Source organism: Coloeus monedula (genome assembly GCF_965178545.1).
Source record: "Coloeus monedula genome assembly, chromosome: 39".
Taxonomy (NCBI): domain Eukaryota; kingdom Metazoa; phylum Chordata; class Aves; order Passeriformes; family Corvidae; genus Coloeus; species Coloeus monedula.
In genome coordinates this window covers 531,494-541,018 of record NC_138819.1, presented here as the reverse complement: position 1 = coordinate 541,018, position 9,525 = coordinate 531,494, and the positions used below count along the sequence as shown (strand labels likewise).

Below are 9,525 nucleotides of genomic sequence, written 5' to 3'. Positions count from 1 at the left end.
AAAACCGCCTTGATTCGCCCCAAAATGGACAATTGGCTTCAAAAAAAGGCTTAAAAACTAGAAATTCCCCCCAAAATAAGAGGCAGGAAAAGGTGAGCGAGCGGAGTAAGTACCGGCGGGGCCCTGGGACGCACCGACCCCAAAATCCCCCGTTCTCGGCCCAAACCGCGAGGGGGGCGCGTGATTAACCCAAAACCCCGATTTCTGAGCCGATTCTGCGCCGGGGCCGCGCGATCGTCCCCAAATCCCCGTTTCTGGCCCATTTTGCGCCCGGATCGCGCGTCTGACCCCAAATCCCCGTTTCTGACCTCGTTCTGCTCTGGGGGCGCGGGATTAACCCCAAATCCCCCGGTTTGAGCCCATTTTGCGCCCCAAATTCGTCTTTCTGACCTTATTTTGCGCCCGGGACGCTCCCCTGACCCCAGATCCCCGTTTCTGAGCCTGTTTTGCGCCTGGGCCGTGCCTCGGACCCAAAATCCCCGTTTCTCTGCCCAAATTGCGCCGAGGGCGTGTGCTGGATCCCAGACCCCCCAAACTGCCCATTTTTGGGCGTGGTCTGGCCCCAAATTCCCCATATTTTGCCCCAAATTGTGTGGGGCGGGGCCAGACCCGTTCTGGGGAGGTTTTTTGGTTTTTTCCCGTTTCGGGAGGTTTTTTCTTTTCCTGAGAAAACTTTTCCCTGTTTTCTCAGGTTTTGCTTTTTCTCCTCCGGACCCAAAAAGGCCAAAAAAAAGCAAAAGGCGCCGGTGGTGGCACCCCCGGGACCCCCCGGGGCGGGGTTCGACCCCCCGCGGCACCACTGCTGCTGGCCTGGGGCCGTATCGTGACAGAGACCCCCTCATATCACGACAGCGAGCCCCATATCCCGATGGAGACCCCTCGTTTCTGCTCCTTGACTCGAGGAACTCACGATCCAGGGAAAAGGGTGTCCCCCATATCGTGACAGGGGCCTCATATCGCGACGGGAGTCCCCATATTGCGATAGGGACCCATTATTGTGATGTGAAACCCCCCTAATTTATTCACATGGCTTTGGGGGACTGTGGTACAAGGAGGGGACGATTCCATGTTGTGACAGGGACCCCTTTTTGGCAGTAAGGGTCCCTCATATCGTGACAGGGACTCGTTATTGCGACAGGGATGCCGCTGCCCCTCATTGTCCCAGAGCCCCACATTGGGTAACCCACGATACCGGGATGGGGGGGTCCCCCATATCGCGACAGGGACCGTCTATTGTGGTGGGGGCCCCTGTTCTGCAGTGGCTCTGTATCACGACAGGACCCTGGATCACTCTGGAGATGAATATCGTGACAGGATCCCCCTGTTGCGACAGAGCCCCTGTGTCTGACAGGAACTTTGGGTTGTTCCAAGGAGCCAGGACCGTGACGGGGCCCTGGATCGCTGTGAAGGCCCCTTGTCGTGACAGACTCTACTGCGACGGGGCCCCCATATCGCGACAGGGCCCCCATATCGTGACGGGGCCCCCATATTGTGATGAGGCCCCCATATTGCGACGGGGACCCCGAGTGACCAATAAACTGTTGAGTTCTGACCGGCCTTGTGTCGCTATTGGGGCCGCGAGGGCTGCGGGAGGGGGGGAGGGTGACCTTGGAGCATGTGACGTCATTGCCCGTGCCCCGTGACATCACGGCCGCGCAGGCTGGGTGACGTCACCGCCGCTTCCTGCCACGTGTCCTTTGCAAGCCGCTCCCCTCCCCGGTGCTTTGGCTCCGCCCCCTCCCCGTTCCCGGCCCCTCATTGGTTCCCTCAGGCCCCTTCCCAGCTCCTTATTGGCTCATTCGGGCCCCGCCCTTCGCTCCTCCCCCTCCCGCCCGCGGGCCGTCATTGGCTCACACAGGCCCCGCCCTCCTCCCGTCATTGGCTGGCGCGGGCTCCGCCCCCCGGTCCCTCACCGGATCCTCCCGCCCGGCGGCGCCGCCGCTTCCTCCGGGCCCGCTCCGGTGCCGGCCCCGGGACCCCCTCGGACCCCCGGGACCCGCCCGGGACCCGCGGGCCCGGCCCCGCGATGTGGCTCTTCTCCCGGGACCCGGTGCGGGATTTCCCCTTCGAGCTGGGCCCGCCCGATGCGGATCCCGACGCGGACCCGCTCCCGGACCCTGCGGCCCCGGCCCCGCTCTGGCGGCTGCTGCGGGGGCGCCGCAAGGTGGGGGGGTTGTGGGAGGGGGGGGGTCCCGTGTCCCCTCGTGTGTCCCCTCCTCCGTGCCCCCTCCCTGTCCCCGGCTCCCCGCCATGGCCACGGCCCCGCCACCCCCTGCCCCGGTTCCCCTCCGTGTCCCCCCGACCCCCATCTTTCTGTCCCTGCGTGTCCCCTCCCCGGTGCCCCTCGGTGTCCCCGTCCCTTTGTGCCCGCAGGTCCCGCTGTCCGCGTGTCCCCCCGTGACCCGCATCGCCGGATGGCTCCATCCCCGTGTCACCACCGTCCCCGCCTCTCCTTCTATCCCCTCGTGTCCCCCCTGTCCCCCAGCCCTGCGCCCCCCACGTCTCCTCCTGTCCCCCCAGTCCCCTCATGTCGCCGCGGTGTCCCCCTGTCTCCCCCTTGGCCCCCTGTGCTCTTCCCCGCGCTGTCCCCTGACTTGTCCCCGTGTCCCCAGGCCGATGGGGCTCCGGTGTCGGTGTTCGCCCACAGCCTGGGCCCGGGAGGGGACCCCGGTGCCACCGCCCTGGCCCGCGCGGGGCTGAAGCGGCTCCGCAGCCTCCGACACCCCAACATCCTGGGGTACCTCGACAGCCTGGAGGTGACGGCACCGGGGACACTGGGGGGACAATGGGGACACTAGGGGGGATGATGAGGACATGGGGGAGTGGGGGGAGTCAGCGGGGACAGGGAACATTGGGGGAATGAGAGGGACATGGGGACACTGAGGGTGGGGGGACACTGGGAGCACTGGGGGGACAGGAATGGTGGGAACAGTGAGGGGACATGGGGGGCCATAAGGGATGGGGGATGTGGGGGGGACACAGGGGGTGACGGGGGCCGTGGGGGGTCCCCGGGGTGACCCAGGGTGACCCCCCCAGACGGAGCAGTGCCTGTACCTGGTGACAGAGGCCGTGACCCCCCTGCGGCGGCACCTGCGGCTGCACCCCCCGACCGGGGACTCGGGCGAGCAGGAGGTGGCCTGGGGGCTGCAGCGGCTGCTGGTGAGGAGGGGGCTGGGGGGGCCTGGGGGCTGCAGCGGCTGCTGGTGAGGAGGGGGCTCGGGGGGGCCTGGGGGCTGCAGCGGCTGCTGGTGAGGAGGGGGCTCGGGGGGGCCTGGGGGCTGCAGCGGCTGCTGGTGAGGAGGGGGCTCGGGGGGGTCTGGGGGCTGCAGCGGCTGCTGGTGAGGAGGGGGCTGGGGGGGCCTGGGGGCTGCAGCGGCTGCTGGTGAGGAGGGGGCTGGGGGGGCCTGGGGGCTGCAGCGGCTGCTGGTGAGGAGGGGGCTGGGGGGACCTGGGGGCTGCAGCGGCTGCTGGTGAGGAGGGGGCTCGGGGGGGCCTGGGGGCTGCAGCGGCTGCTGGTGAGGAGGGGGCTCGGGGGGGTCTGGGGGCTGCAGCGGCTGCTGGTGAGGAGGGGGCTCGGGGGGGTCTGCAGCGGCTGCTGGTGGGGGGGTCTGGGAGGGGTCTGGCATTTGGGGGGAATCTGAGGGGGGGTCCCTGGGGGGAGACCTGAGGTATTGGGGGGTCCCTGCAATCGGCGGGGGTGGGGGGATTCCGAGATCGGGGGGGATTCCCAGGATTTGGGGGGGCTTCTGAGAGATGTTTGTCCCCTGGGTGGGGGTTACCCCTTTGTGTGTGGGGGGGGTACCAACACCGGGGTGTCCCCCTTGCCCCCCCAGACGGCGCTGGCGTTCCTGGGGGTCTCGGGGCTGGTTCACCACGCGCTGGGACTCGACGCCGTCTTCGTGGACCCCGGGGGCGAGTGGAAGCTGGGGGGGCTCGAGAGGGTGGCGGCCGCCAGCGAGGGGACCCCTCCCCACCCCCCCGGTGACCCCCCCCGGCCCCAGGACCCCCCCGAGCTCAGCAACCCCTCCCGAGGGCAGGGGGAGCCCTGGTGAGTGGGGGAGGGGACATAAAAACAGGGGGGGTGGGGGTGGCACTGGGGGGTTCAGGAGGGGCTTAGGGGACCACGGGGGTCCCTCGTGCCCCCTCCCCACTGTCACGGCCCCCCCAGGGCAGGGGACATGTGGCGCCTGGGCTGCCTCATCTGGGAGGTCTTCAATGGACCCCTCCCCCGGCCAGGGGCTCTGCGCAGCTTCGGCAAGGTCAGGGACCACCCCCCCCCCGCCCTGAAAATCCTGGGGACTCCCCCGGGCACCCCTGAACAGCCGGGAAACACCCCCAGAAGGCTCCCGGACTCTGGGGTTCCCCTGACCCCGTGTCCCCCCTGTCCCCCCAGCTGCCCCCCGGGCTCATCCCGCCCTTCTCGGAGCTGGTGGCGGCGGATCCGGGGGCCCGGCCGGGCCCGGGGCCGCTCCTGGAGCGGCTGCAGCGCCCGGGAGCCTTCCTGGCCTGCGCCCTGGTGCGCACCGGGCTCTTCCTTGAGCACTTCCAGGTCTGGCCTCATCTTCAGCCTCACCCCTGTTTCCTCATCCTCATGCCTGTGCTCATTGCTGTTCCTTTGTCCTCGTCCCCGTCCTCATCTTCAGCCTCATCTTTATTCCTCTTTCCCTCATTCTCAACTTCATCCCTTTGTTCTTTATCCCCATCATTATTCTCAACCCTGTGCCTTCATCCCTATCCTCGTCTTTTGTTCCGTTTCTTCATCCTCACCTCGTTCTCGTGTTCATTCCTGTTCCTTTGCCCTCGTTTCCATCTTTATTCTCATCCCCATCCCTGTCCCCTCATCAGCAGCCTCATCCTCACAACCATTTCTTCATCCTCTTCCTCATTTTCATTCCTACCATCATCCCCCTGTTCCTTCACCCTCATCCTCATCCTCATTTCCATCCCCGTCCCTGTTCCTTCATCCCCATCCTCCTCCCCCGATGTGCCCCCGGTGGTTTTAGGGCCCCCCCTGATCTCCAGCCCCCCGGCAGGTCCAGGACCCCTCGGAGCGCCGGACATTCCTGCAGGAGCTGCCCCCTCTCCTGGACTCCCTCCCGGGGCCCTTCCGGAGGCAGAAGCTGCTCCCGAGGCTGCTCGAGGCCCTGGAGCTGGGCAGCGCCGACGCCAGCGCCCTGCCCCCCCTGCTGCAGGTGGGAGCCCCCCCCAAAATCCCCCCCAGAACCCCCCTGACCCCCAAAATCCCACCCATAACCTCCCTGGCCCCCCTGCTGCAGGTGGGATCCCCAAAATCCCCCCCAGAACCCCCCTGACCCCCAAAATCCCACCCATAACCTCCCTGGCCTTTCTGCTGCAGGTGGGACCCCCAAAATCTCCCCCAGAACCCCCAAAATCCCACCCATAACCTCCCTGACCCCCCTTGCTGCAGGTGGGACCCCCCAAATACCCCCCAGGAACCCCCCTGACCCCCTGGTTTCCCCCCCGCAGGTGGCGAAGGTCCTGGACCCCCCCGAGTACCAGGAGCGAATCGTCCCCGTCCTTGTCCGGCTCTTCTCGTCCCCAGAGCGGGGCCTGCGCCTGCGCCTGCTGCAGCTGGTGACTGGGAGCACTGGGAGCACTGGGAGCACTGGGAGGGGGGGGGCTGGAGGGGACTGGGAGGGATGGGGGGTTCCATGGGTTCAGAGGAGGTTTGGGGGGGCTCAGGGTGGGTCTGGGTGTCTCTGGGGGGGTTCTGAGGGGTTTGGGGGTCTCCTGGCCTCCCCAGCTCGAGGAGTTCATCGAGTTCCTGCCCGAGGCCACGGTGGATTCCCAGATTTTCCCCCACGTCGCCCACGGGTTCCTCGACTCCAACCCGGCCATCCGTGAGCAGACGGTCAAGGTGGGCACCCAAAATCACCTGGGACCCCCCCCCCACAAAATCACCCAGGACCCTCAAATGTCCTGGCACTGCTCCTCATCGCCTGGGGATCCCCGAAAACCCTTTGGACACTCCTCTAAAAATCAAATGGGGAACCCCCCCCAATCACCTGGGTATTCCCTAAATGGGTGGGAGGGGGACCCCCCCCCCAAAATGGGTGGGACTTTTCAATCACCTGAAGCTCCCCCTCAATAACCTGGGCACCCCTAAAACCATTTGTGGACCCCTGAAATGGGTGGAACCCCCCCCCCCCCCCCAAAATCACCTGGGGAGCCCTTTGGGAGGGGGGATGGGCACACTGCGTGGGACTCCCCCAACCACCTGGGCACCCCAAATGGGCGGGACCGGGTGGGACCCCCCCCCCAAAATCCCATCTTGGGGTCCCCCCTGACGCCCCCGTGTGTCCCCCCCCCCCCAGTCCATGGTGCTGCTGGCGCCCAAGCTGGGGGAGGGGCGCAGGGGGGGGGAGCTGCCCCGGCTGCTGCTGCGGGTGCAGGGGGGGGACGCGCTGGGACCCCTGCGCTGCAACGCCACGCTGTGCCTGGGGCGCCTGGCCCCCCACCTGCCCCCCCAGGTGAGCTCTGAGCCCCCCATAACCTCCCTGAGACCCCATAACCCCCCCGAGACCCCATAACCCCCCCTGAGACCCCATAACCCCCCCTGAGAGCCCATAACCCCCTGAGCCCCCTATAACCACCCCTGAGACCCCATAACCCCCTGAGCCCCCCATAACCCCCCCTGAGACCCCATAACCCCCCCCGAGAGCCCATAACCCCCTGAGCCCCCCATAAACCCCCCTGAGACCCCATAACCTCCCTGAGCCCCCCATAACCACCCCTGAGACCCCATAACCTCCCTGAGACCCCATAACCCCCTGAGCCCCCCATAACCCCCCCATAACCCCCCCGAGACCCCATAACCCCCTGAGCCCCCCATAACCACCCCTGAGACCCCATAACCCCCCTGAGCCCCCCATAACCCCCTGAGCCCCCCATAACCCCCCCTGAGACCCCATAACCACCCCTGAGACCCCATAACCTCCCCGAGCCCCCCATAATCCCCCCAAGATCCCATAACCCCCCCATAAATCCCCCTGCACTGGCCCAGGAGCCCTTTTCCCCTGTGCCCCCCCCCTTCTGCCTGAGCCCCCCCGTCACTCTGGGATCCCCAGTCCCCCTCCCAACCCTGTGCCCCCCCCTCACCATGTCCCCTGTGCCCCCCCCAGACCCTGTGCCCCCCTGTGCCCCCCCCTCACCGTGTCCCCTGTCCCCCCCAGACCCGCCGGCGGGTTTTGGCCCCCGCCCTGGCCAGGGCCACCCGGGACCCCTTTCCCCCCGCCCGGGCCGCGGCCGTCGCCGCCTTCGCGGCCACCCACGAGTGCTACGCCCCCCCCGAGGTGGCGGGGCGGGTGCTGCCCCCCCTCTGCGCCCTCACCGTGGACCCCCACCCCGGCGTCCGGCAGCAGGTGCGGGGGAGGGGGGCCTGGAGTAATTTGGGGAGGGGTCTGGGTGCTGGGGAGGGAGCCAGAGTAATGGGGGAGGGGGGGGAGGTTCTGGGTGAAATGGGGTGGGGGCGGGGGGGTCCCACTGGGGGGGTCTCAGAGGAGGGGGCGCTGGGGAGGGTCCCAAAGCAATTGGGGGGGGTTCCCACTGGGGGGGTCTCAGAGGAGGGGGCGCTGGGGAGGTTCTCGGAGCAATTGGGGGGGGTCCCACTGGGAGGTCCTGGGGATATTGGGGGGGGGGCAGGGGGCTTGGGGAGGTTCTCAGAGTAATTGGGGAGGGGGGAAAGCAGGGTGCTGGGGGGCAATTGTGGGGGGCTCCTGCGGGGGGGTGCTGAGGGTCTGGGTGGGGGTCTGGGGGTGTCTCTGACTGTTGGGGTCCCCCCCTGCCCCCCCCCCCAGGCGTTCCGGGCCATTCGCAGCTTCCTGGACCAGCTGGAGGCAGCGGCCGAGGCCGGGGGGGCCCAGGAGGGGGGTGAGAACGTGGAGGGGGGGGGGGGAACCCAAAAAATGGAGGGGGGGGGTTCTGGAGGAGGCAAGAATGGGGGGAGGCGGAGAAATAAAGGTCTGGGGGGAGGGGAGGGAATTGGGACGGGGTGGGGGGGGAAGGAAGGGGTGACATCGGGACTGGGTGGGGGGACACGGGGGTGCTTTGGGGGTTGCCCCCCCCACTCCGTGACCCCCTCCCGTCCCTCCCGCAGACCCCTCCAGCGCAGCCACAGCCCCGGGGGGGCCGGGGGGGGGCGCGGGGGGGCTGGGGGCCGCCGTGTCCTGGGCTGTCACCGGTGTCACCTCCCTGACGGCGCGGCTGATGGGGGGCGAGGGGGCCCCCGCACAGCCCCCCCCCACGCAGGGACCCCCGCAGACCCCGGCCGAGGGCCCCGTGGGCCCCCCGAAAGGTGAGTGACCCCTTCCTCCATTCCTTCCCCCCCCCCTCCCCGCTTCCTGAGCCCCCCCCCAGCCTTGGGGACCCCCCCCCCCAAACAACCATTTTGGACCCCCCCAGAGCCCCCTCCCGAGGAGAACCCCCCCGAGGAGCCCCCCCTGGAAGATGCCGATGGGTGGGATGACGACTGGGGGAGTCTGGAGGTGAGTTTGGGGGGGGGGAGGGGGTCACACTCTGAGGGGGGGAGGCACAGCGTGGCCCCCCCCCCCCCCATCCCTTCACCTCTGTCTCATCCCATCCCCCCCCAGGACATGGAGCTGCCCCGGAGCCCCCCCGCCAGCAGCCCGGAGGAAATTGGGGACCCCCCCCAGCCCCCCGGCCCCACCCCCACAGACCCCCCCCCCAGCGCCCCTCCCCCAGCCCGGGGGGGGGGTGATGAGGACGAGGGGGGGTGGGGGGTGGGGGGTGAGTGGGGCACGGAGGACGCCTGGGAGGCCCTGCCCAGCCAGCACGGTGAGACCCCCGCACCCCCCACGACCCCCAGACCCACCCCACGCACCCCCAGGACCCCCCAGCACCCCCCCCCGCACCCCCACAGGACCCTCAGTAGCCTCCTTGGGACCCCTCCCAAGACCCCCCCCCAGTGACCCCCGACACCTCCTTGGGGTGTCCCCAACACCCCTCGGGCCCCCCCGAACCCCCAGGTCCCACCCCCAGACCCCTCCATCCCCCTGAACCCCCCTTTCCCTGGGACCCCCATGATCCCCCTGAGACCCCCCCCAGGCCCCGTGGAACCCCCAGGGGCCTCATCCCCCCAAACCGCCCATTCCCTGTCCCCCACCATGACCTCCCTGGCCCCCCCTTTCCCTGTCCCCCCCCTCAGTGACCTCCGTGTCCCCCTCAGGGCCCCCCCCGGGCCGGCGGCAGCGGGAGCAGCAGCGGCGCCGGGAGCTCGAGGCCAAGCGCCGGGCGGGACCCCGGGGCCCCCCCAAATTGGGGGCGCGGAAACTCGACTGAGGAGGGGTCCTGGAGGAGAAGGGGGGGAGGGGAAACCCCGGTTGGTTTTTTTGTTGGGGGGGGGGGGGTGTCGATAATAAATCCCCCAGACCCAGAACGGCCCCGCGGGGTGAGGGCGGGAATCGTGAGGGGGACACGTGACTGCGGCGACACGTGGCGCGGGGAGGGGGGTCACGTGGGTCAGGAGCGGTGACGTAGCCTCTCGCG

General features: G+C 68.7%; 1 protein-coding gene across 3 annotated transcripts; it reads left to right on the top strand.

Annotated features, from left to right (window-relative positions):
• Positions 1-1,925: 1,925 nt before the first annotated feature.
• Positions 1,926-9,333, top strand: SCYL1 (SCY1 like pseudokinase 1). 3 transcript variants are annotated; one of them, XM_082300340.1, is made up of 16 exons: positions 1,926-2,164; positions 2,613-2,756; positions 3,037-3,159; positions 3,834-4,048; positions 4,169-4,259; positions 4,394-4,549; positions 5,034-5,192; positions 5,488-5,595; positions 5,765-5,878; positions 6,336-6,491; positions 7,194-7,382; positions 7,818-7,890; positions 8,117-8,314; positions 8,422-8,504; positions 8,610-8,814; positions 9,206-9,333. In XM_082300340.1, exons 1-16 carry the CDS (start codon positions 2,027-2,029, stop codon positions 9,316-9,318), a joined length of 2,265 nt encoding a protein of 754 aa, XP_082156466.1. In that variant the 5' UTR covers positions 1,926-2,026; the 3' UTR covers positions 9,319-9,333. The 3 variants fall into 3 exon arrangements, with proteins under 3 accessions (XP_082156466.1, XP_082156467.1, XP_082156468.1); XM_082300341.1 differs by lacking the exons at positions 1,926-2,164; positions 2,613-2,756; positions 3,037-3,159 and adding an exon at positions 3,497-3,515; XM_082300342.1 differs by lacking the exons at positions 1,926-2,164; positions 2,613-2,756; positions 3,037-3,159 and adding an exon at positions 3,545-3,560.
• The last annotated feature ends 192 nt before the right edge of the window (positions 9,334-9,525 follow it).